We start from the raw sequence: 27,754 nt of genomic DNA, 5'->3' as shown, positions 1-27,754 counted from the left end.
TTCTGAAGGGATTCCCATCCAAGGTCGTTCTGGGCCTTGGTAACAAAGCCCTCTTCGGTGCTGGTGCAAAATTTAGCAGCCTGTCGAACTCTTAACAGTGATTGAATATCTGTCCGCATGTCCCAGGTGGTAGATGGATCCTAGAAGCTGTTGCTGCATACTAATATTCATGAGCAGTGGTTTCATCAGGATCAAATCTAGGCAATGTGGTCTTGTCACAACCCCAAAGATTCTTTCAGATGACATTGGGTGATTTCAAGTTCGGTGCTAGTGCTAGTGCTACAAAAGTAGTAGCTCCAAAATAACAGCCTTAAATCAAGCTTCAACACCGACGGTCAGATTAACGATGCGATACCGATTGGAATCATCGATCACCAGCACTACGTGTTGGATTCGCAGGACCGTGAGCTCTGCGGGAATTGCGCGATGAAAAAGTGATGGCGCGTGATTACAGTCAAATATTAAAAGATGTAGCGAAAACTGCTTTGTTTTAGACACGTAGTGAGGAAGACAGATTAAAATGCCACAAATTTCGTCCCTTCCCCTAAATACAACTCTCTTAATTTTGTTCCCAGGCTCAGATTTATGTAGCCATGTCTAGAGTGTTCGTTTACGTATTACGTGGGCGAGCACTGCATTGGCATAGACTTCGCACGTAAAACGAATATCTACAAAACTTGTACTTATGGACGTGAATGTGGGTTCCGCACAGCAACGCTAACACCAGTACCGAACTTGAAATGACGAAAATGTTAATCCCTACTGGCTAGTGTTAGTCAATGGCAAAAAAGCATGTAAATCGCTAACACAAACAGCGGAGTTCGGTTCAGCAGACGACATTCAACATTGAGCCCAGCAACCTGAAATACGTCATAATTTTGAGGTCATTTCCCAACACCGACGTGATTTCAAGTTCGGTTTTATCGCCGGTGCTAGTGCCCAGATAGCACTAGCACTAGCACCGAACTTGAAATCACCCATTCAGGGTCCTCTGTGCTTTGAAAACTAATACTTACTAAGTTAGATGAGTCTACTGTATACCAAGCAAAACTGTCAAAAGTTCTGATGACATATTGAAGGTATTACCTACAATGTACGTGAGGTTTTTATATGAGGTGGCCTAGAACTACACAATTTTGTAAATACATCTACATGATCTAGACTTATATAGAGTAACTATACACAGCCCTGTCGCTGTAACATTAGAACACAAGTGTCGCAGCCATGCTTTGCATGGCATCTGGTCGGACTGCGTGTAAGAGTAGTTTAGTACAGATGTAGTTATCTAGAACCCAATGTACATTTGTATTCTACAGATCTAGAGAGTAATTCGTTGTACTTGTACGGTCTACTTCAGTACTTGGCAGTCTACAAAAACATCTGAAAGACACCTGTCACTTGTTTGTAGGGGGACATCTGACAACATACAGAATGACTGATGACATCGACACCGGGATTACGTAAAGTGTTTCTTTTACTTCTGCCAACTCGGCACACAACATTCTTCTTTCGTCATTATCCAACTCGCATCGATCCTCACACCTCGTAATCAATCTACAACAGTAAGCCTAATGTTACACTTTGTGAGTTTGTACAATATCAGTCTATGTTACTATTCCCCATTACCATGAATGATTACTATCGTCTATAGACCAGTACATCTTGTACACACTTCACTACATTAGTACGTAGCACCAGTATCAGGTAGAAGTGGAAAAGGTGTTGATACTGGAGCTTGCACACACATCACGACATAGACCTCTATCATGCATACAGTACAGTACAGTAGATCTCTAACATTTGTTAGTAATTTTTATCTCACTTTAACTTTGAACATAATTTCATAAAGGAGAAAAGTACCATCAAATTTTATAATATTATGTGGGGACGAAAGAAATGACTCAACATTCCAGATAAGTTAGGTCTAGAAATCCTTCATCATATTTGTACAGAAACAATCAATAAGCCGTGAAAAGAAGACGGCTTCGACAGTCATCCGCTGGCTGCATGACAGGTGTTTACCACAAAAAGCCAAAGTCACGTACAGCTACAGGTTGTGGCCAGGCATCGCACGGGGGGCTTTACCGATATGAAACTATCACTACTCCGTAGGTGGCACCCCATGATTTATTGGCTACGAAGTGTTTGTATGGTAGTTGTACAGTGTTAGTTTTGATCTAGCTAGATCAATTCAATCGTGATACAACACAAGATTTACGCTACGTCTACGCCAACAACCTATCTCGAAATATCCTGAGACATTAATACAGTCTCAAGTGTGAAAAAACGTGAAAATTTACCTCTCAGTTTTGTTGCAACAGGTGACTTTCCGGTGTCTGTTTAGCTCAACAGAAATCTCACTTCGATTTATCGTCGCCGTGTAATCTTATCTTGGCGATGGCAAAACTTCCGTTCATTCACAGTACACACATTATAATAGCACGTACACTGTGGTGCACGATACGCACAAACACACACACTCCATGAAATTTGACAGCTTACCCGCGTTGACGTGCGGCTTCCCACGCATTAGAAACCGACGGAAAACTCCTGTGTTTGACTTTTTGTCACCTTGATCCTTTCGCGGTGTTTAGTTTCAACGAACTAAAGATGGCGGCAGACATCTTAGAAAGTTTGTCAGGAAAATAATACTCGAATTCAGTTAATTTAGCGGAATGGTGCCCAAAACAACCACTGATCTCTATTTCCATAGTATGAAAACAACGCTCGAATTATTTTGTGTCATAACTATCTTTTTTGATCGGTAATAATCAGAAAATTTGGATTATTGTATCACGGCAGTGTTCGAAACAGTGTAGCCATGTGTATTAATGAAGCGGGGATTAAAGGGATGGTGCAGTATTGGTGGAGATGAGAATGGGGCTTTTAACTTTTTGCGAGATACCAAGAAAACACTTATGATATAGTAGGCCTACAGAGCATACCATTTTAAGAGGAATTCAAAGTTTATTGGATAAAAATCGGGTTCGGAATGACTGAAACATCCAAAAACAAAGTAAAACAAAGCGATCGTAATAAAGTGTGGGTCCCACACTATTAGAATCGCTCTTTTTTTGATATCTCAGCCATTTCAAAACTAATTTTCATCAAATAAACATTGAATTCCTTATAGAATTACATGCTGTTTCATATTTCATAAGAGGTTTCTCATCATCTCACCACTTAATAATGTTAGAAACATGAAATTAGATCTCAACCAAAACTATACGATCCCTTTAAAGGCACATGGTCCCACAGAACTCTACACACATCCATCCAATGGTAGTTACCATTGGATGGCAAAGTTACCATAATACATTGTATACAATACACATGCATGCAGATATACTACAAAGATAGACGGTAAGACAAAATGAATTTCCACATGGAGCATGTACAAGATATAACATATCAGGCACGAAATTATGACAAATCCCCCAAAATATCTTTACCAATGTATGTTCCACATCGTCATCATCTGACACTAAGTTTCAAATCTACAGGTGTATTATATTGAAAAAAAGTCATGTTTACACATTCAGTCACTTTATAAACAATGCTATCATACCTAAACACATCCATAATCAGAATCAAACTTAAGAGGTATTATTCTTAAATGGAATTTTATTGCACAAATGGAAACTTAGAGCAAACATAAAAGTAAAACTGCAGGCACTGGTAGTTGAACATAATTATGCTGCTGGTTTATGGTGTTGAGTGGGAATAGGCATGCAATACTGTACTTCCAACAGAATATTATGAAGGGAGTCATAAAATGTTTTGGTGTGCATAATGCATATTGATTTTAATATTTTAACATATGACAGGAACCAACTCCACTTTGCTGTTTCAGGCTATTATCACTATCAACGTATCTACATCATCAACACGATAAAGATCAAATCTATATGATGCATACATGTTAAGATCAGGTTTACACAAACACTCAATCATTCTATGCATATAACACTATCATAAGCATTCCTAAATACAAATCAGAGTCAAACTTATAGGCATAAGATATTCTGAAATGGAATCATATTGCAGAAAAGAACAAGTATGAAAAAGAAAAAAAAAAACACTGTAGTCGGTAAATCCAAGTATATGTACCACATGGATCCATGCTCTATCTTGGGGGAACTGTGACGCTAGATATTCTTCGGCAACAACAAAGTCTGTACTTTGTATTTTGTGCGGTTTTTTTTTTCGATTTGTACTTTAATAACAAATATAGACTTTAAATCAAAAGCATTTTGTTTAACCTTCTCTCTTCAGGCAACTTTCTTATAGACCATCCCTGCACTACTGGGAATTGTTAAATGCCTCTCATGACTCAAACAAAGGCCGAATTAGAGTTACACCTGTCTTTTGTATTTCGAGATCGAATGGACATCTTTGGATGATCCAGCCCTGTTGGATGTCAACTAACTGATTGACTGCTTGCTTGCTTGCTTGCTTGCTTAATCGATTGCAATTGATTGATTGATTGATTGATTGATTGATGATTGAGATGATAATCAATGATTGATTGGTTGATGATTTATTGATTTTATTTCTGCATTTCTTTTTTTACGCACAACACAAAGTTGATTGGACAAAGTTATTCAATAGGTTACAGTATTATTCAAGCTGTGGTTCCACTTATTGCCGAAAGATAGGCATGTTGCTCTAGTTTTCACACCTCACTCAGCATAAGTTGCAGAGCCGTGGAACGGGGAGGGGGGGGGGGGGGTACGCCCACGCCCCCCCCCCCCACCACCACCACACACTGAAACAAGAATAAAGATAACCACGGAAAAGGAGATCACAACAAAACCTACGAGTTCCAAAGGGTTGCTTCATGTTCGTCACAACAATGCCCTAAGAATAGTTTCATCTTCCTAGGATCATAGGAAGGTTAAAGTCAAGAGACTCTAGCTCTTCCACCTCCCTGACTCGATCTTCCCTTCTTGGACACCTCACTGAGTGTCCTGATTGCAAGAATTCCTGCACATGGCATCTTGGCGCTGACGACAATAGAATACGTACAACAGTAGGCTAGGCTACTGCTCGTTGTCGTTGTTGTTGTTCTTGTTGTACGATTCGTGTTGGGATCGGGAGACTCCATGATTATGTAATCGTATCGTGCGTTGAGTGTGTACGTGTGACGTGTGTACCCAACGTGTGTGTATACCTGTACTGTATGTAGTGCAGTGCATGAGTCGAAGGCTCGGATCAGATTCACCGGCGAATGCTACACAACACAGCTTCATAGGCACAGCGGCGTTTGAGTTTGGATAAAATGGCAACTTCACTGGCTCAGCAGGCGGCTGAAATACACAACAGTGGTAATGATTATCTCAAACTTGATTAAATATGTTTTATTCGTTGATATATGTCACACTTTTATTTAAGAATTATCCAACATACATGCATGTGGTTATAGTAGTCCCACGTACTTTATTTCATGTTGGTCACCGCAACTTAGAGTAATGTTGCTGACGTCTCGTTTTATCATTTGTTTATCATGTTTATGGAGGAGGACGGAGTAGGACACAGCCCTGTCGCTGTACAGCAGAAGTCTGCTGTGCTTCGCTCGGCGTCTGGTGGGACTAGCGTTATCTCACCCATTTGTAATTAGATCTATTGGATAAGCATGCATTGTAATTATCGCTGAAGATGTGCAATTTTACCACTATTTTACCACTACCAGCCAGCCGGCAGCCGGCAGCCGGCAGCCCAGCCAGGCAGAGTAAATAGTCTAAACCTTTAACCGTGTTAGACCAAAAGAGTCTAATCTAAATTGCTTGAGACTAACCAGTCTGGATATGAAAGAGATTTTCATTAACTTGATCTACATCTAGTCTAGATCTAGGTAATCAAAGAGTGTAGGATCTTTGATGTAATTGTATTTCATTAAATTCTTCTTTCCATTTTGCGATATAGGTTCTGGTGGACAGCCTCAAATTCCTGATGATGTTGAATTTTATCAACCATATGAAGGTTTGTTGTCATTGCCACATTGTCTCTCATATTATGAATTTGAACATGTCTGTAAAAATTTCAGAATCAAAGATAGAGTGTGTAGAACTCTAATTGAATTATTGAAACTGAATTAGGTGTGAAAGAAAGAAATATCTTTGGCAAACACTCTACATATAACCTTTGAAGCATCACATTATGCCTTAATTCAGTAAAGTGATCACAAAATCAATTAATCATAAAAAGGATAGTCAGCTGTGTTAAAGGGATCATACAGTTTTGGTTGAGACCTACAGTAATTTCAGGTTTCTAACATTTTTTGGTGAAATAATGAGACACCTCTTATGAAATATGAAAGAGCATGTAATTCTATGAGGAATTCAATGTTTATTTGATGAAAATTGGTTTTGAAATGGCTGAGATATCCAAAAAAGAGCGATTGTAATAAAGTGTGGGACCCACACTTTATTACGATCGCTTTGTTTTACTTTGTTTTTGAATGTCTCAGCCATTCCAAACCCGATTTTCATTAAATCAACTTTGAATTCCTCTTAAAATGGTATGCTCTGTACTATATCATAAGTGTTTTCTTGGTATCTCGAAAAAAAAGTTAAAGCCAAATTTTCATCTCCACCAATACTGTACTATCCCTTTAAGCTTCTGAACAAGTCTGCAATATCTCACAATTAACTGATTTTCTGTCTTTTTTTCTTGTTTCTCTTGGTGCACATGTATTCCAAGTCATGTTGTGTATGTGTGATGCATTGAGCTGCATTGTATATTATGGAATGCTTTATTGAACTCTATGGATTTCTATTAGAAATAAGAAAAGCTGATATAGCCCATAATGACAAGAATTTTTTACCCTAGACTGTGGATTGTGAGCATGAAATTAAATGGAATTACCGAAGCATTTGTAAGCTGGATGTTTCTTTCATTTCCCAGTGGACCAGATCACATTGCCTGAGAGAGCGCAGTGTCTTGCCGTGAAAGCTTTCCTCAAGATGTGTGACATCCCATTTTTGATCAAGCTCAGAAGCAATGCAGAACATATGTCTCCTTCAGGTAAGGTGTGATTATGCTCAGCAGTTACACCAGCAATAACATACTCTCTCTGGCATTACATTTCTTTCACACTCTCAGTCTCATACTTTCCATGTCTTTCTATATTCATCATTGTCGTATCATGATTTATATTTGTATCTGTCCAGCTATCTATATATCCCTATCTGTGTCTATCTCTTCTGTGGAAGCTATTTGCTGATGACAGATATCTGAGATACAGTTTGTATCTACACAAATAATGTTTGCTATCATTGGACTATGTGGATAGAATTGGCTGAGTAGAGCTTACCCTAATCCCTGATTACTAGTTGGTTCATATCATATCTAGAAATCATTTCAGCCAGGTGTATATCCATTGACAGAGCATCATTTAGTTATGCTTCTCTTTCTATCTGCACATTTCTAGTATGCATTAAATAACGGTGCAATTCTGAAGTGGAGATCTATCTCAGTGTTGACAAATTATTTGATGAAGAAGGTTATCAGATCAAAGTTACCGGGAACTACATATAAATAGAAAAAAAAAAGTTACCGGAACTAAATTTTCTTTTTCTTGTTCCTAGGAGTTGTTCCCTTCATCAAAGCAGGATCCCAGATCATCTCAGAATTTGACCCAATTGTGGAATTTTTGTCAATGAAAGTAAGTACACCAGCTTCATGTTGTCAAGCAATACTTTCTAATTTTGCCAGATACTATTGAAATATCAGATATGGGCAAGAATGACCAAGTAAAATGTAGAATGATTTGATAGACGTAGCAAAGACTTGGATAGCTAAAATATCTTGTTCAGAACTGAAGTGAGATTTGACTGTATACACTATGTGAACCATGGATAATGTTTTAAGAAGAGTTGTGATAAGTTGAGTATTAATACAGAAAAGAATGACTGCAAACAACATTGCTCAGTAATAAAACTCACTGGGACTCAAAACCAAGCCATTTGAAGGCATACCAGCTACAGATTGAGCCATCTCACTGCCCTTTATGTCATTTTGTTTGAGGTAGGGCAAAGGAGAAAACTACTTGACATTACTTAAAGTGATCTGTATCAAAATGACAATACTTGTATCACTTTTTACATCTTCATCATCATGTGCTCCCCCGTCTTTTTCTCTTTCTTTTTCAAGGGTGTATCACTGTCTGAAGAGCTGAGTGGTGGACAGAAGTCTGAGATGAAGGCATACATGGCATTATCCATCAACAGACTCTACTTGGCCGAGGTAAATTCAGATTTTAGTCTGAATCCAGATACAGCGTAGAATCAGGATAGAGGGTAGATGTCATAGATTTATCATTGGTTATTGTTATTGCTTTTTTGTATGTATGTTTGTGTGTGTGTGTGTGTGTGTGTGTGTGTGTGTGTGTGTGTATTTGTGTGTTTGTGTGTGTTTGGGAGGCTTTTGCTATTTAAATATCAAAGGGTTATGCAAGCGTTCTATTTGTCTTAGTGTTCTGCTTGAAGTTACTTTTGGCTGAAATTGGACACTTTCGAGCAGTTTCATGAGTCATCAGCTTCCATAATTTATCAGTGGAAGATATCCAGGTCATTCATTACCAGGGTGTCAAAATGATGGTGATAGGTGATTTCACCTTATAACGCAACTGCAGACTTGATAACAAATTGAAAGGGAACACTGCTGTATTCTCTCTTGTAGCTTTGTACAAATTATGCTTTACCACGCAAATATGAACATCATAATAAGACGTTGTGTACGCACACATGCTGTCAAACCTTGCGAGTTTGATGATAGCAATATTATCGGGATTGCCACTGACTCCTGTTCCTGTGCCAACTCAAAATCTTGTTTGTATTTATATCTTGTCCCTGTTTGTGTCTTCTTCTCCTTCATCACCTTTACCATATCTTCCTTGTCCCACTTTCCCTTCTCTTTGCTCTCCTTCCACATCCTCCTCTTCCTATTCCTCATCATCCTCCATCTCTTTATCTTGTTCATCCTCCTGATTTATCTCTTTTTCTTCTCCTCCTTGTCAACCCCCTCCATCTCTTCATCTTGTGTATCCTCCTGATTGTATCCTTTTCTCCTCCTCCTCCTCCTCCATCTTTTCATCTTATTTACTTATTTGTCCTCCTGATTCATCTCCCATTTCCTCCTCCTCCTCCTCCTCCTCCTCCATCTTTTCATCTTATTTACTTATTTGTTCTCCCGATTCATCTCCCATTCTCCTCTTCCTTGTTGCACATTCAGTTGTTTCTTGCCTGGAATGTAAAGAAGACTGCTGACGAGGTTACAAAGCCCCGCTACGGCTCCCCTTACCCCTGGCCCCTGGATGTCATCCTACCTTTCCTGAAGCAGCGAGAAATCATGGCCTACCTGAAGGCACAAAGCTGGCATGACTTCCTCCCTGAACAGGTAAACTGGTGGCAGACTTGTTGACACAACATTTGCTCCTGCGACAATTGCTCTGGTCTTGTTTTCTCCTCCAAGGACTTAGGGTTAGCCATAGGGTAAGGGCTGTAACAGGGCTTTAGCTTTAGTTTGATGTGAGGATTAGGATTAGGGTTAGGGTTACATGTATGTTTGTTAGAAGAATTATGTTTGACTTAGTGTACAGATATTTCATAGGAGCAATTGTCACAGGAGCAAATGTCATTGAACCACAGGCTCACTCCTTCCAGTCATGGAACGGAAAGTGAAAGTGATATGAAAACAAGACAAACTAATCAACACTATTTGAGTAAAGCAGATCAGTGTTTGTGCCATCATGTTTGTGACAAGACCTACTGATCCCCGACCCTGTATGTATGTTTATTCAATTCAAATCAACCATCCTTCAATGCTAACTATAGACATCAAAATAGTCTAGTTCAACAGGAAAAGCAAGTCATGCTTATTGCTTGGTTAAATCTTATTTGTAAAAGTTCATGTAAATGTGCATATATTTGGTTTTGTTAGATTAGGTCTGTCTCAAGCATAACTCAGACATTACCAATCTTTTGCTGTATACACATTGGAGTTTTCATGTGATAAGAATATGCTAGTTGAGTGGTCCTATACATTGTAGTAGGACCTGCTTTAGACATCTTAGAGACTAAGAGAGAGCTTGTTCTGTAGAGATTTGTTTAATTTGTTTTACAGTGTATTTTTAAAGCTATCATTTTTTCAGGTCTGGGCCTCAGTTTCCTCCATTGGCTATACAGCTCTAGACAACACAGATGTCTGGTTGTACTGTTTGTTGATGATATGTGTTTGTTTCCATTTTATCTCTCAATCAGGTGTATGACGAAGTCAACCTTTGTTGCAAGGCTCTGTCTGACAAGTTGGGCGAGCAGAATTACTTCTTTCTTGACAGGTTTGTACTAGAGTCAGCCCATGTCAGCACCATCTTGTCACCTACCAGTGACATAGAGGGCTCTTGGAGGGATATGTTCAGGATTGGGTGGATGTGTACAAAACGTGGTCATAAATAATGATTTTAAAGAAAAATGATTTTATCAAGGCAACTGGAAGGAGAGACAGATGTTTGGTTTGCATAAATTATCAGAGGAAGGAATAGAAGTAGAAGTGGCTGTGTGCATTTGGTTCAAATATTTGAAATGTCTATTTTAATACTGATAGAGTAGGAAACGTAAGCAGACAAATGTGACAATATACATATATTGTATTATAATGATAGGCACAATGTGAAGGTCAATGACCCTGTTTTCACAGGTTGTACATGGTTTTTCCCAGTGTGTTTTGCTATACTCAAAGTGATGTAGTCTTCTAAATGTCTTTGCAGACCGACTGAACTGGACGCTCTGGTCTACGGCCACCTCAAGACTCTTCAGATGATGGAGGCAGAGGACGAACGTCTGGCCAGGATGGTCAACAAGTACGACAACCTGGTGCGCTTCTGTGACCGCATCAGGGACCGGTACTTCATCGAACGCGAGAGGAGCAGATGATTCCGTTGCCAGGGAAACAACGTTGGCGCATCGTTGACTCTCAGACTTATTTCGTGTGCTGGTGTTGATTGTTGATGTCAACGACAAAAAAGTGTTGTGGGTCAAAGACTTTGGTGTTGCCGCCACATCATTTCTCGTCAAGGCTGGACTGGAGTATGTTATCGTTGGATGGATCAAACCTGGCTGGGCATGTGTGGTAGTCAGCTCTGTAGAGGGATCTAACACACTCTAAGTCTCTATCTTATCTGCATGCCCCTTACATGAATTTCTGTGATCACTGTCAACAAGGAAGCAACTACTCTTGCCGTGCCAAGATTGTGTATTTCAGTCAAATGTTTCTTACGTGTAGTGTACGAAACTTTGCTTGATTAACATACTGTATACACAATACATGTATGTATATTTCATGGGCGTAGTATTTTGAAACTTGGGTTGCCATCTTTGAGACAGCATACTTTGCTTCTCTATTATGAGAGGCAATATTTTCATGAGGTTATAACTTTGCAAATACCAGTTGCCTCATGGAATTCATCCAAAAACAAACAGAAAAAAACCAACAAACACTATTATGCCATATACAGTGCACACTTTCAAAGAATTGTTGATGATCTTGCATTACAGGAAGCTGAAATTATGAAGGGTTTTTTCTTCAACTAGATAGACCCACTCATGTCAATCTTGAAATTGATACTTTAATATGTAATGACATCTTATATTCTGTTTTTGCATTGGTGCAATGAATATTCATGATGATAACGGTCATTTTGTATTTGGGTTGACTTTAAATAACCATATCAAGAATTAAAGAGTAGAGACAGGGTGATGGAAGGACAGGAGTTGCTGGGCTTGATTTAAAGTTATTTTATTCTTAGCCAGGTTTAAGGTTTTTGTCATTCATATCTGTATGGATGCCTGGTGATAAGGGCAGAGTGTATTGTGATGTTGTATCCTTGTCCATGGTACAGGTTTTAATTGTTGCACCACAAACAAATAAACAACTACTATTGTGGTACAATACTGCAGTTTTCACAAGGTTTTTGTTTTCTTGTCTCTGTCCAGGGCTTATTAATAGATTTAAAACATCATGTAATTCATGACTAACTTTAAGAAAAATGTTCAGTATTCAAAGGCAACATTAATAGTCATAGTACTGAATGACTGTACAACCTAGTGAAATGATCCATTTATCTATGAATAACAAAAAGAACAAATACATTCCAAATGAATTTTTTAAAAAGACACTATACAGTCAACCTTGCTTAAGTCGACCTCACATTTATAAGTCTAATAATTGCCTTGAAGTCGAAGGTCTTTTCAAATCCTCTTCTCTTTATATTCTGTTAATTTTAATCCCTCATAAGTTGAATTTTCTCTAAGTCATAGCTATTTCTTCAGTCCAAATAGATTTGACTTAGGCAAGGTTGACTGTGTGTAAATTTCCACCAGAGTGTGATTGTTTGTCAACTTGAATGAGGTTGGCTGCTTTTTCTGCAGATGTGAAGATAAAATGTTCTGCTCTGCATGTACTTGTTTTAAGACATTCCTCACATTTTCAGTGATATTTCCTTGTGGAGTCATGACATTGCTCACAATCTACCTTGTTCATGAAGAATGGCAATGCACCGTTTTCAGAAGGGAACGGTGCAAACCAAAAACCTGTAAAATGAATTTGAAGTTCCACTTTCATTTTTTTTTAAATCTAGTAAGCCCAACCAAATCTGTAATGAGCCATATAAAATGATTTGATTATTGTATACTACTTTATGCAATGAAAATCATGAGTATTTTAGGAGTGAATGCATTGTATCCCTTAAAGTGAAAACAAAGTTCTGGTAAGGGCTTGAGAACCCGTCTGGCACCATTTCATATTTGCTTGCAATATATCGAAAGAGTCTACGTTTTTGGTTAATATTTCCCACTTTCGTCATTACCCATTGAATATCTTGTTATTACAGCGTTATTCCGCACATTTCCTAGGCATACGTTCACATTTTGGAGCAAAATTTGACAACTTTTGCAGGCGCACCAGAACTTTGTTTGGGGTTTAAAAGTCTATGTTACATTGTATTATGCTACAGTAACGTGGACCAAGACATGTTGTATATACTGCACAGAAATATGCATTTATAGTTTATTCCCAGCATGTAAGGGCTGCTATGCCTGCAGTTGTTTGTATGTATGTGCCATGTGTGGTGTGCATGTCTGTGTGTGTGTTTTGTGTATGTATCTTGACCTGCTATCGCAGGATCAAGTATGTGTTTGTGTATGTTTGCACATGATTGTGGTATGTGTGAGTACAATGCATCTGTGAGTGTATACTCTACATTTCTCAAATAAACCATACAGAAGGAGCTGAGAAGATGAAATGCGAGGTATAGAGTTTGATCGCAAAATGAGTCAAGTACATTCTTGTTAATTTTGAATATTTGGGATTTAAACTGCTAAAAACCCATGTAAGAAAGTATGGAATATTCTTGATCATAACTTCAAGAGTATACCTTGTTATGCGACAAGTGAGGTATTGCTGGAAAGATTTTATTTTGCTCAATATGATGAGGGACTTACTTTAAATTGTCTAAAAATTGCATTTATCTTGTTTTTTGCTGTCAAACTCTTCATAATTATTTAGGTAAAGATAAAACGTGAGAGATCTGCGAATGCATTTATCTTAACCCCGGGGGGCTCCTTGTACACAGTTATGTTGGTCGCAGTTACATTGATCTGTACATATACAGTGTATTTAAAAAGGTTTTGGCATTTCAGTTTAGATTTTGCTCTAATCACAATATATATTCAAAGTCGATGAATAGGTTTTATATTCTCTTTCCGACAATGACATATAATCTCATGTACAAACAACTGTAAACGAAGAAATTTTCGTGATAAAATAATTTTCGCGTATTTCGCGCTACTTTTGGCTAGCGCAAATTGTATAATAAAACCAGCGAAAACAGCTTTCACCCACTTTTCAACTTTCAACAATTTTCCCCTGCACATACATGTTGAATAGGTTGACAATTGCCCAGCGCGAATTCAAGAACCCGCGAATGTGTTTTTGAGCTGCTCAGTGCGAAAAATTAATCGCGCGAAAATATCGACGTTTACAGAAATGAGAGAATAATGAGATGATGACGTCATCACCTCGGTTTGTTTGACTATGCGATGGTGACTGACGTCAGTGTTTCCTGATTTTGATTTGTCACTATTCAGTTTGTTTGGATTTTTTTTTTAACACGAAGCCTATAGTTTCCCTTTAAAGTACGATACAAGATTTGCCCTTATTCTATTTTGGTTTGGTAGATAAGCATCGTTGATATACCAGTTACAGTAGATATAATCACTATACTTCATCATCCAGGCTCCCTTTCTTGCTCTGTACGCACAGACAGACAAACAGAAACACACACACACACACACACACACACACACACTCAATGCATCACATACGTTCTCGCAAGAAAAAAAGTGTAAGGTCAATGGCATTGCGTCATCCTCTAACAGCTCAGACCACTTATCAACAACACTTCAAGGAAAACCATTAAACTCTCCCAGGTCCAAGTACATATAGGACACACTCTTCCAATAACAATGACAAAAATGATAACTAAATTTAACAGAGGAAGTGAAAGAGAGGAGAGAGGGAGAGCGAGAAAAAAAAAACATCTCGAGGGGAGAGAGCTCAGAAAGAGAAAACAAACTTGTACGAGTAGAGAGAGAGAGAGGGAGAGGGAGAGAGAGATTCGGTACAAATTTCTATCACGCTATTCTGGCATTGTCTGAGATGCTAGGTTTTGATATACACACACTACACCTCTGTACAGAAAGAATCATAACACGTAAAGCTGATATCTAATGCTGCATATAATTCTACTTTATTCATTTAAGATATACTTTTCTTCATCTCTTTTTTTAATTAGTCACTGAATGTAACATTCTTATCTGTCGGTACAGAGAGTTAAAAAGTCCTTCTACAAATTTGACATGCGTTTTCTCTTTTCATCAACACATACATTATATGGAACCAGATGTGGCAAGGAGAAGCGTGGAAAGGGGAGGGGTATAGAGATAGCGAACTAGAAACGTATGATACCAGTGCTGATACAGCGATCTTCCCTACAAAATGGCATGAATTTATCATCGCCTGAATACTTCACGGCACACAAGAATGTGCAAAGTGCTTATATACGTTAACCCCTGATACTCGTTGCGTCATAATTCAAAGCAGTAAAACACCTTAGTTTTATCTTATTTTGACTTGGAAAGTCCAAAGTGGGAAATACAGTAATTTACCAATACAAATGTCGTTTTTATTGGCATTCGTTGAATGTCAAAATTGTTTTGACCTGTTAACAATCCTAGCCTTTCGTTAAGATACATAAGCACCCTTTACATTAATACAAATTAACCGTGATAAACGACACAGCTATGGCTTTGTTTTTATTTTAAAGAAGTTGTTTGGAAGTTGCGGTAACGTCTCTTATATCAAAGGTTAATAAATCAAGTCCAAGAAAAAAATACTTCTATGATTAGAACCTGTATTTTCCTCTCATGATTTTTACCCTTCGTTGCTAGTATTTGAAGAGTTTGATTCCGAAACGAGGTAACTCTACTCTTTTTAATTTCAGATTAAAGCTGTTAAAACCTAGGATATATTTGAAGAGCTTGTTTCTAAAAGGCGCTAAATCCATTGAAAAATGATGGATTTAGCGCCTTTTAGAAGCAAGCTCTTCATTTAATCATGACCTAAAAATATACCTAGTTATGTGACAACTGAAGTATCACTGGAAATGTTTAATTTCGTTCTAGCTGATGCTTGACTTCCATTAAAATGTTCAAAAACGACACATAACCCATTTTTAAACTAAAACTGAAAATAAACTCTTTATTTCATCATGTAAAATGAAAACTGCTCTGTCATTTAAGCCCTATGGGTCAATGCCACCGTTTACTTCGGGATCACGATGACCAAGCATCTCTAAATGGCTACACTTTTAACTGATCATTCAATTGAGAAGACCACGTTAACTTGAGGATTTGTCTCATGTTGACTTTGTTTGTGTTTTTTTAATATGAATTTAAGCAGTTCTCCTTAACTTTTCGCTTTATACACAGATTGTGGAAGAAATTCACATTTGCCAATAATACTGAAGACGAGATGATAATCATCGTGAACATATTGTTTCAGAATCCCCCGTGGCAGTAGCATTGGTCAGAATTGGCTTTAGGGCTACAGGGCCCTCCTCTTTCAAGTTGGTTGTATCCGAGATTTCGACTGACAAATACAATAGTCTTCAATTTCTTAAAGGTCCTGTTTACCTTTGGGAGCAATGATAATTTTTAAGATGTCACTTTTGAAGCGTATGTGTAGGTCATTTGTATCACAGAACATCCTGATATATAGTTTTGGGTTTGTTTGTTTGTTTGTTTGTTTGTTTTTTGCAATGAAGCCTAAAATATAAGGAGATATCACTATTTTTCTCATATAACCATAAAAGTGTGGACGGTTTAGTCTGGAAATATTTTTACATAAAAGTTCACATTTTGTATATTTAACAATACTTATCATCGATTATACTGGTTCAAATTTTTACATTGGTTGTTTCTATCCCTAACTCAAATTCTAGAACTATTTTGAAACACTAATGCTGGGTTTTTGTTTCATCTGCAAATGATATATTATGCCCTTATCGTCTGATTGGTCAATTTCACGTTGTCTAACATTTTGCATCGGAGGGATCTCTATACTACTCTGCATGCATTACTTTTCTTTTCAGTTTCACTCTGTCGGTGTAATGGAATGCGTAGATTATTTTCAATCGATCATTAATATTCTCCTTATCCCTGGCAATAGGGTTCATCTCCGTTCGTGGTGAGATAGAAGGCGCCCTCACCCTTGGATTTGTCGGCCCTGTAGCCCATTTGTGGGCAGTCGGAGCTCGTGCAAGCCACAGCCAAACCGTCGTTGATGTCTTCCCACGTCGCGGCTCTCTCTTTGGCCGTGAATGAGCACGTGTTCGAAATGCTCTCGATGTAATATTCCACAGCTCGACTGTGATCACATGTTGCCGAAAAGACCGAGCAACCCGGCATGTCCTTTCCTCCATTGGGGTAGAAATCCTGATGGCCGAGCTAAAATGGCAGATAAACGGCACAACCACAAAGGTGAGTATGATCAAAATGATACAAATACCCCTATACTTTTCTCCGCTTGTCTTCATTTTCCCCTTTTAACAAATCTACCCATTATTGAGTTGAATTGAATTTGAATTAACATTCTCTTTAAAAATGAAAATAAAAAAGAATCAGCAACATTTCTGAAGAAAAAAGAAATAAAAAATCAAAATGAGACATGTTTGTTGACGGGCAATGCAAGTAGTTCCCAAACAGAGTTGATTTCTATTATAGTTAACAGTTTATTGTAGAATAGAAAATCTGGACATTATATATATATATACATATATAATATATATATACATATATGAGCTCCCTCGTGGACACTGTATGAGCTCCCTTAAGGAGACATTGTGGTTACTTAATATTTCTGTTTAATATCGATAAGATTTATTTGTTTTACATTAGTATTGTCTGGGGCAAATTATTTGTTGGGGTATGGGGCCCCAATTATTTCTTTCTTTCTCTTTCTTCTTTAAACCAAGAACAACAACGTTGGTGGGTTTTTTTTTTCGTCTCAGGTTGAACGTGTTAGAGCACCGAGGGCGCTGTAACCAAAACGATAAGCAGCTAGATTTTCCACGACACACTGCTGATAAGAACCTAAGCCACACTCGAGAAATATGACTCGGATGCGTGTATTAAGAGTGTTACGTTTGCAACCTATAATGGTCAACATCGAGAAAAACAATAGAAGTCTACGATATTATTGACCACCAAGACATTCCCACAAATTTGAACGAATCAGTACGCGGGGTAGTCATCATAAAGTTTGCAACTGCATTATTTTATACAGCATTAATGGCAATGTAAAAGGCAAATCTATATGGCAGGTACTGCTAAAACATAAAGATGTCATTTCAAGCGAAAATACTCTTCTATACAGATTATTTTGTAGAAAATGCATTTAATGATAATAAATGCAGTTTTCAGAGTGCACAAAAAGGGACTCTCCAAAATTTATGGTCTTGCTTGAAACTATATGATTTCGGAGAGGGCTGACGCGAGAATGATCATATACTTTCTCCCGCTACACTTTCAAAAAAAAAAAAAAGATCATCATCATCATCATCATCATCATCATCACGAAACTGGCTAGAATTTTGCTCGGTAAAACCCCCGCAAACATAATACCGCGAGGACAACGTACAACGCCAATGACTCCATGGCATAATGTACTGCGGCTGGCTCGTCATCCAAGGGATACATTGATTTGGACACCAGGGACGAAGGCTTTTGATTTTCTCTTGTTTACAAAAAGATGCGGATCAATTTGGCTATCGTGTCGATTGAGTGGTTACCAGCATCACATGCTCTTTATTTAGGCAAATATTTCTTACTTTTACGCAGCAATGAATAGTAAGGCACATAACTGTGCATGGATGTTGTTAAGCTCAAGTGTTAGAGCAAGATGATATCACAGGTGGAATATGAGATGATCAGGGTATTGTTTTGTTTGGCTTTTTGGGGAAGGGTTTTGAATAACAGGGAGCACCAAAAAAAAAACAATAATAAGAGAAAAATGTATGACAATATCTTATGATGCATATTTTCTTGAAGTCTATTGATTTGGCTATGTACAGACCAAAATTCATCAATAGCGGTCAATATACTTGGATGGAAGGGACATTTTAAATGCTGGAGTGTCTGAGGCCTAGTCTAAGACCAAACAGGCCTACCTCGTCCATGAGTCCAAAGCCACCAAGTGCGATGAGGTCACCGTCTGTGTGAAGCACATCGACGAAGAGGGCGTCTGTCGGATCCAGTCGACACTCCGGTTCCAAATCACCACCGAACTCCGGACCGGCTGGATCCATACCTATAGATCACGGCAGATTGAAGGAAAAAAAAAGATTTAGAGATGGAAAAGCTTAAAAAAATGTTAAGACACAATCACTATTGTGACAAATTACGTTGAAATTTCCGAAAAGATTGAATAACGTGAAAAGTATAAATCAATACTTGCCATGCCACGCAAAAAAAAAAAATGATAATAGAAATAAGCTTGGATTGACAGTCCTTTCTTTGTCCTTTTCATGTTAATATGCGAGACAGAATTACAGACAAAATGGTTCATAACATGCTATCCGTTTTTGCATTAGACTGATTCAAATAAGACATATTGGGACTACCATGCCATTTATGCATAGGACAGACCGTGACTGTTATGTCTGTTACTGCGTGAAAACATCCTCCTGTGAGAGTATAAACATGTATGCGGCATGCAGTGGCGTATCTAGGGGGGGGGGGGGGGGGAGGCAAGGGGGGCACGTGCCCCGGGCGCCACTCTTTGGGGGCACCGAAAACGAAAAAAAGAAACAAAAAAAGAAAAAAAAACGAAGAAGAAAAAGAAAAAAAGAAGGAAAAAAGAAGAAGAAGAAGACGAAGAAGAAGAAGAAGAAGAAAAAAAAAAAACTCGCCCGGACCGGGAAGGAGGGAGAATGGGGGTGGGGGGGGGGGGGGGGGGGGGGGAGAAAACCAAATCAAACAAGATGAAAACAAAAAATGACAATATTTATTGTGTTCACATAGTTTGTTGGTATAGATCGTTATCTATAAGGCCGTCACCATTAATTTTCTTGATTAGAATTGTAAGATTTAATAAGCAAAAAATGACAAGATTTCCATGTTTTGTAAGCTGAAGTTTCGGCTCGCTCGTTGCTCTCGCTCGCCAAAATTCATATAAAGAGAAAAAAGAAGATAAGAACAAAACGTGATGATGACGTGGACAAAACGACAATGTATATTGTGTTCACACATGCCATCGTTAGAAGGCAAAATGTTACACGGAGCAGCGGCTGCAATTTTATTTCTTTCGTTCTGAAGCGATCGCCCATTGGATCAAACGAGGGCGCCAAAGGTGTCGAACATACGGCGGGGGGGGGGGGGGGCGAAAATAACCAAATCAAACAAGATAAGAACAAAACGTATAATGATGACGCGGAAATATTGACCGATTCGGATTCGTTGAGGGCAGCAGACATTTTACGGCACAGGGCGCAGCCATAGTGGGTGTATCAGCCGACCCCCCCCCCCCCCCCTGCTCTCCCCCACCCCGGGGCGCAACATGTTTATCACGCACTTGTAACAAAGGTTCGCGCACTAGCAAGCATTCGCGCACTCAGTACGAGACGCCCATTGGCTAAAGCAGTTTTTCATTCTGCGCGCGTGCTAATGTAGGGAGAGGGGTGGGGGAGTGCGGAGGGGGGTCGGCTGATACACCCACTATGGCTGCGCCCATGCCAAAAATACACATAGCGCGTCACAGAATCGGTCAATACAAATTTCGGCTCACTCGCGCCTACTAATTTAGAGTATTTTTTTTTTCAAGTCCTCAGTTTGTTGGTATAGATCGTTATCTATAATGCCGTCACCATGTTTTGTAAGCTGAAATACAAAAATTTTCGGCTCGCTCGCTGCGCTCGCTCGCCAAAATTTATCACACACAAAAAAGATAAGAACAAAATGTGATGATGACGCGGAAATATACAAAAATTTTCGGATCGCTCGCTGCGCTCGCTCGCCAAAATCTATCTAGATTTATTACATTTAAATCATCCTCATCTATAAGGCCGTCACTATATCTTTATTATAATTGTAAAATTTAATAAGCAAAAAATGACAAGAATTCCATCTTTTGTAAGCTGAAATACAGAAATTTTCGGCTCGCTCGCTGCGCTCGCTCGCTAAAATCATCTAAAAAAAAAAGAGATATAGAACAAAACGTGATGATGGCGCGGAAGTATACAAATTTCGGCTCATTCGTGCGTACTAATTTGGAGTATTTTTTCAAGTCCTCAGTTTGTTGGTATAAATCGTTATCTATAAGCCGTCACTATATCTTGATTAGAATTGTAAGATTTAATAAGCAAAAAATGATAAGAATTCCATCTTTTGTAAGCTGAAATACAGAAATTTTAGGCTCGCTCGCTGCGCTCGCTCGCTAAAATTTCTCCAAAAAAAGAGAGATAAGAACAAAACGTGATGATGTCGCGGAAATATACAAATTTCGGCTCACTCGTGCGTACTAATTTGGAGTATTTTTTCAAGTCCTCAGTTTGTTGGTATAAATCGTTATCTATAAGTCCGTCAATATATCTTGATTAGAATTGTAAGATTTAATAAGCAAAAAATGACAAGAATTCCATCTTTTGTAAGCTGAAATACAGAAATTTTCGGCTCGCTCGCTAAAATTTCTCCAAAAAAAAAAAGAGAGATAAGAACAAAACGTGATGATGGCGCGGAGGTATACAAATTTCGGCTCACTCGTGCGTACTAATTTGGAGTATTTTTTCAAGTCCTCAGTTTGTTGGTATAAATTGTTATCTATAAGCCGTCACTATATCTTGATTAGAATTGTAAGATTTAATAAGCAAAAAATGATAAGAATTCCATCTTTTGTAAGCTGAAATACAGAAATTTTAGGCTCGCTCGCTGCGCTCGCTCGCTAAAATTTCTCCAAAAAAAGAGAGATAAGAACAAAACGTGATGATGTCGCGGAAATATACAAATTTCGGCTCACTCGTGCGTACTAATTTGGAGTATTTTTTCAAGTCCTCAGTTTGTTGGTATAAATCGTTATCTATAAGTCCGTCAATATATCTTGATTAGAATTGTAAGATTTAATAAGCAAAAAATGACAAGAATTCCATCTTTTGTAAGCTGAAATACAGAAATTTTCGGCTCGCTCGCTGCGCTCGCTCGCTAAAATTTCTCCAAAAAAAAAAAGAGAGATAAGAACAAAACGTGATGATGTCGCGGAAATATACAAATTTCGGCTCACTCGTGCGTACTAATTTGGAGTATTTTTTCAAGTCCTCAGTTTGTTGGTATAAATCGTTATCTATCGAAGGCCGTCACCATTAATTTTCTTGATTAGAATTGTAAGATTTAATAAGCAAAAAATGACAAGAATTCCATGTTTTGTAAGCTTAAATACAGAAATTTTCGGCTCGCTCGCTGCGCTCGCTCGCCAAAATTTATCACTGCACACAAAAAAGATAAATCCCTACCGGGATGGGGTTGGGGTTGAACACTTTTTTCAGAAATTAGGGGCGCAATTTTCGTGCTTGCCCCGGGCGCCGTTTTCCCTAGATACGCCACTGGCGGCATGTAAGGGATTGGAGGAAAAGTGCAACTGAAAATTCAAGTAATCTTCGCACAAAAAGCAAGCCAATCAAAGAAAGAAAGAAACGCAATCGAATAAACAAAAAGACAACCAAAAATCTCACCGGAAATTCGACCAATCACGCCGCCACACGCCTCCCCGGCGTAGCCCCCCGTGTGGGCACCGAGGCTGTGGCCAATGATGTGCATAGAGCTGAGGGCTGCTTGTTTCACCGTGTGGAATGCCTGAATGAGCGCGGCTACTTCTCGCCCCACGACTCGAGTGTTCGCCCTGCTTTGAGGATATCCGCGGGATGCACCTGGGTTCCAGTCAACCATCACAACATTTACGTCGTACTGGTCGTTATTACAGTGAAGCAGGACAGGACAATAGACCATAATGGGAATTAAAGAGCCAAAGACAAACATAGAGATGGATGAATCATGTGCAAACGTAATTATTAAAATCAGTTGTTATTGTCTATTGCTCTTAAAGTTATAAGGCTCTGGAAGAATATAACACCGTCTTGTATGAGCGACATGGTGCTTGGAAATCAGTTCAAACAGCGGAGGGCTCGAACAGAACTCTACATACATTGGCAGCCAAGTTTGGGATATCACGAAGCTATTAAATCTATGGCCTATATGATAGAGGGGGGTTATCGACGAGTTGTGACCTCATTATGGCTCGATCCTCGTTACTTTGCCTGACAAACTCCAGAAAGATATTAACGTGTTTTGTTCGGGTGCACTGTGCTTAACAAGTAATGATTATAGGGCTAGTTTGTAGCATGTCAGCTTTAATATAGTGTTATTTCATAGGAATATAATATGTATTATACACACTCATCAAAAAAAAAAAGTAAACACTTTTTTGAGGTAATATTTTTCATAGAAGTTATACCATATTAATGGTAATTTCTATTACGCTAATGGGTTAATTACAAAGAAAACTTTACGCATGAGTGAGCACATTCGTTTTTGTCCTCCAAGGCACAAAATAAAAAATTGCAAAAATTGACATGTTCTCTTTCATTTGCAAATGCCCTTCAAGATAACATTGACGACAAAAGACCAGTTTAACACACTGAGAGACATGAATGATATAGGGAAAATAAGTTTTTGTTCTCTTTATCTCTTTATGACCTCTAAGAAAAACAAAGTGGACAATAAAGGGGGAAAATAAGAATTTTCTGTCAAGTCAAACTTCAAATGACATAAGGTATAACAAACATAAAGATGATTAAATGAGCAGAATTTCTTTGTTTATTTCTTTAAATCTGGTGATTTAAAATCCATGTGACAATTCAAAAAACCAAACATAATTAACAATTTCCTAATTTGAAAAAAGCTCAAATTTTAACCATTCTTATGAATTATTACTTCTTCTCTTATTTCATTTGTAGATGCGTGACATAAGGTGCTTTATTTTCCTCCATTATTTTAGCCTTCATTGGTCTTCTGGGCTTTAAAGATATCATAGAGATCCAAGGGTTTTTTTACAACTTAATTCATGTTTCTTTTTGTGTGAAATGCTTTGTTTGTTCTTATTGCTCTATGGAAGAGCACATACGCATGAATGACAACTTGTTCAATTTTGCAATTTTTTACTTTTGTGCCCTGGAAGAGAAAAACAATAGTGTTCACTCATGCGTAAAGCTTCCTTTTTTTGTTGACATACCAGGTTGATAGCCAATTAAATTACCTTCAATATGGTATATAATACATTAGCTTTCAGCCAAATATTCTATGAGAAATCTAAACTTGAAAAAGGGGTTACTTTCTTTTTCTGCTAAGTGTATATATACATAATATATAGAGAGTATTATATATACCGGGTGTCCCAAAAAAAGCGGAACGGTGGATTTTCAGTATCTTGCGGTCTAAAAGTTATATATCTTTTGACATCATTAGAAAGAGTATCGTCCGCAGAAGACTATGATACCAAAATCATCAAATTTGGTTCAGTACTTTTTATTCTACGCCAATTTCTGAAAATGCAGTCATTGCCAAATTTCGCCGGATTTTTTCGACTTATGAGATAATAATTAAAGTGCACTACGCGATCCATACGGTGAATATTGTGTAAGCTCGGTGATCCGTGTCAACAAAAGATACAGCTTTCACATTGGGAAACCCGTGTGTGTGTGTCTATGTGTGTGTTTGTGTGTGTGTGTGTGTGCGCGCGCTCCCAATATGAAAGCGTTATCTTTTGTTGACATGGATCAACGAGCTAATACACAATTCACCGTATGGAACGCGTGTCGCACCCAAATTATTATCTCATAAGTCGCAAAAAATTGAAAATGACTGCATTTACAAAAATTGGCGTAGAATAAATAGTGCTGAACCAAATTTAATGATTTTGGTATCATGGTCTTCTGCGGAAGATGCTCTTTCTAATAATGTCAAAAAAAATGTATCACTTTTAGAACGCAAGGTACTGAAAATCCACCGTTCCGCTTTTTTTTGGGACACCCGGGTATGTATGATATACTGTATATATCGCAAAATACCATGTTTAGGTGAGGAAATTAACACTCTTCAACAATTTTTAAGAACATTCCAATGAGATGTACTGGAATTTTTCAATGTCTATTTTGGCCTACTGTGGGTGAAGTCTCAACGAACAAAATACAATAATAAAGTACAAAGAACTATAAAGTGCGAAATAATCTTAAATATATTTGAAGGACATTCTGCAAACTATCTGACCGTACTGACAAAATTACAACTACACAACAACAACAAAACAAACTTCATTATTGATGGTTTTTTTTTCCTACGTTTTGAAGAAGCGTGTTCTTCATCTCGATCCACGATGTTCCCCCCATGCTGTCCGTGTAACCATGGATCAAAAACTTCGTGTCTCTGTCTGCTTGGAAGTGTGAAGCCGTGATGGTTGCTGCGTTCTCGTGGTCAATGGCGTCGCCAGTGTTTGGATTGTCTTGGGTGTACAACTCGAACGAGGTGCCGACATTATCGGGCGAGTCGGGTGTTTGCCAATGACATGCACGGGAAGTTTCGAAACACCAATCATCGTAACATACTGAACCTAATGAAGCTGGGTAAAGGGGAAACAAAAGATAGACAAACAAACAAAGGCAATAAGTCTAAGTAATCTAAAATGAAACTGATTAATCTCCATGAAATTCAGTCCAAAGACCAAAAGGCCCTAATATGCTGTGTTTACCCCCAGATCCCGGCGGCCATGGCAGTCACGTTTCCGGCCACCGTGAACAAAACGGAGGGCGTGAGACAGCGTTGGGGGACGGTATTGACAAACGTAACAGGCCGTCATTGCCGTGGAAGCCCTGTCAGATTTTTAAACTGTCAAAAAAAAAATAAAAAAATCTACGGCAGTCCCGGTACTTATGAGATTAAAGTTTTTAAGAAAACGGGGTGAACGAAAGAAAAAGAGGAAAGTAATAATTAAATCTAAAAAAAGTGACAGCATTTAATATGTCGTAACAGAACTTGGAGGCTCTCCGTACTGGGACTGGACAGGAAATATTGAGCGTTGTTGAGGAGCCTAGCCTGACAAGACGCTTTAAGAATGGCGTCTGATAGCTGCATGTTCACCGGAGCCAGGTCTGGACAGAACGAGACTAGAATACGGAGGAGGAAAAAAGAAACCAAACAAACAGGAGAATATCTCATCTACCAACGGCACTCTATAGCTACGTTCTAGACAAGCGTTGTTAGCCTTGGGACATTACATCTAAAAGACATAAATAACTTTTTGACGTGTAACTTCTTCTTGAATGGAAGTCATTTCAGAAAAAAACTGATGAGTTATATTATGATCCAATAAAGATTATGCACTTTTGTACCGCTATGAGGAGAGAATTGAATGCTACTTTGTGGTATCGTATTATGATAATAAATAGCGATGGATTATTATCATTAGGGGGCGGAGTCATTACGTTGGGTGTTATCGACACTAAGATTTGTCATGAATGAAATTCAAATTTTGGTTATAGTTAGCTGAATACCATCACAACTAGCCAAAATCCACTGCCGAAATCCACTATCGGAATCATTGCATAGGCCTACTTATTTCTTCCATTTGTTGACATATTCCGACAGTCTGACAGATAAAACAAAAATTATTATGTCGTGTCCATAGAGAGACCATGGAGATATTATATCTCCATGGGGGGACCAGATCAGGGCACGGTTTAAAACTAAAAAACAAACAAACAAACAAACAAAACAAAATAAAAATGCCAAACTCAACGGGGCACAAACCTGGACCAGGCAAGTTCAGCCGAGCAGCGCAGACTCCGCGGGTCTCCGCAACTGTATATATATATATATATATATATATATATATATATATAACAATACATACCGTTGTAAAATCACTCCCACCCTCCAAGACTGAGAAAATAATTTAGTGATAAAAATGATCTCATGAGAAAGGCAAGAATTTGTAAATTTCTTTAAATCTTTGTCACTCGTGCGGTAGTAAAAAGATTGGTGTTCAGTTTACACTGTTCGTTAAAGTATCGAAATCAGTCTCTAAAGTCTAATTTTCCTACTCGTCAAACTAATTGTGCCTCTTCAACTTACAACTACTAGTTGGGAGCTAGTAACTTTTAACTACTTGGAAAAAAAAGACAGGAAAAAAGTCTTCCAGAATCGCAGAACTTACACGTTGCAATGCAACTCAAGATTGCTATGGCAAGTCCAGGAGATTTCATGATGACGGTAACCAAGGGTTAGCAGCAGCAGCTGTATTGAATCTCAGGATATTTTCTGAGCCAAGGCTGGAGTGGATCTTCTTTTTATACCCTTCACAATCTCTGTAACGCCTTTTCTGGCCGCAGCTAGTGACGTCAGCCAGTGTAAATTCTGTTCACAGTTTATTCTTGTCACTGAAAACCCACGCGGTGGACAGGAGGCGATTATGAGATAAGTGTAGTTATAATTACTCATTAATTTCCAAGATATCTATATAAGCTGCTGTTTTACGTATAATTACGACGTAATGACTGAACTCGAATGCGCTAAGTTATGAGGCCATTAGTGGTAATTGTGTATTGCTATCACACACACCACCTGTGAAATGTTGGAACATTTGAATGTTTTCACACGTTGTGTTCCCGTTTTTTGTTCTGTTTTTATTTTTCAAGACGCGACGGATGTGGGTCTTAGCTTTGACCCTACTAGTTTACGCCCTTCTTTAATTTCAGCTTTAGTTTCAACTTTTGGTACAGTTCAAAATATCGAATCTTGACCTTCCATTCTACAATGATGTGCACATTGGAAGCAAATTTGAATGGTATGATTACAAATTCTTACTATGAGTATTTATCTATATAAAATAACCAGTTGAAATTATTGATGGACACATCAAGTAGTCTGCTCCCCTCCCTATCCTTTAACCACAAGTATTGTATAAATATAGGGAAATAGAACTACGAGAGATGTAGGCCCTACACTGCACACAGAGAAATTAGGGTTCTATTAGGGTTCATATTTCCACCCTACGAGCAAATCTAACTAACAGGCACCTTATAGGGTTCGGGATGGGTGTA

General features: G+C 38.3%; 3 protein-coding genes across 3 annotated transcripts in view; 1 reads left to right on the top strand and 2 right to left on the bottom strand.

Annotated features, from left to right (window-relative positions):
- LOC139738749 (uncharacterized) overlaps nucleotides 1-2,388 on the bottom strand; it is a 46,321-nt gene extending 43,933 nt beyond the window's left edge. The window contains exon 1 of the mRNA XM_071649389.1: nucleotides 2,301-2,388. The gene's annotated coding sequence lies outside the window, so the exon portion shown is untranslated. The remainder of the gene's footprint in view (nucleotides 1-2,300) is intronic.
- Nucleotides 2,389-5,208: 2,820 nt separating this feature from the next.
- LOC139738763 (metaxin-2-like) lies at nucleotides 5,209-11,188 on the top strand. Its single transcript, XM_071649404.1, has 8 exons — nucleotides 5,209-5,327; nucleotides 5,926-5,982; nucleotides 6,907-7,026; nucleotides 7,590-7,666; nucleotides 8,155-8,247; nucleotides 9,235-9,399; nucleotides 10,263-10,339; nucleotides 10,769-11,188. The coding sequence occupies exons 1-8, from the start codon at nucleotides 5,282-5,284 to the stop codon at nucleotides 10,932-10,934; spliced, it is 801 nt and encodes a 266-aa protein (XP_071505505.1). The 5' UTR covers nucleotides 5,209-5,281; the 3' UTR covers nucleotides 10,935-11,188.
- Nucleotides 11,189-16,769: 5,581 nt separating this feature from the next.
- On the bottom strand, nucleotides 16,770-26,917 carry LOC139738748 (pancreatic lipase-related protein 2-like). The gene is made up of 6 exons (XM_071649387.1): nucleotides 26,869-26,917; nucleotides 25,706-25,819; nucleotides 24,998-25,275; nucleotides 22,337-22,568; nucleotides 18,785-18,924; nucleotides 16,770-17,063 (listed from the first exon to the last, which is right to left on the bottom strand). The coding sequence occupies exons 1-6, from the start codon at nucleotides 26,915-26,917 to the stop codon at nucleotides 16,770-16,772; spliced, it is 1,107 nt and encodes a 368-aa protein (XP_071505488.1).
- Nucleotides 26,918-27,754: the final 837 nt, after the last annotated feature.

The sequence above is a fragment of the Diadema antillarum genome, unplaced genomic scaffold, assembly GCF_040938485.1.
Source record: "Diadema antillarum isolate AM-2024a unplaced genomic scaffold, OU_Dant_1.0 seq00000767_RagTag, whole genome shotgun sequence".
NCBI lineage: Eukaryota > Metazoa > Echinodermata > Echinoidea > Diadematoida > Diadematidae > Diadema > Diadema antillarum.
This window is presented reverse-complemented; position numbering and strand designations above follow the sequence as displayed.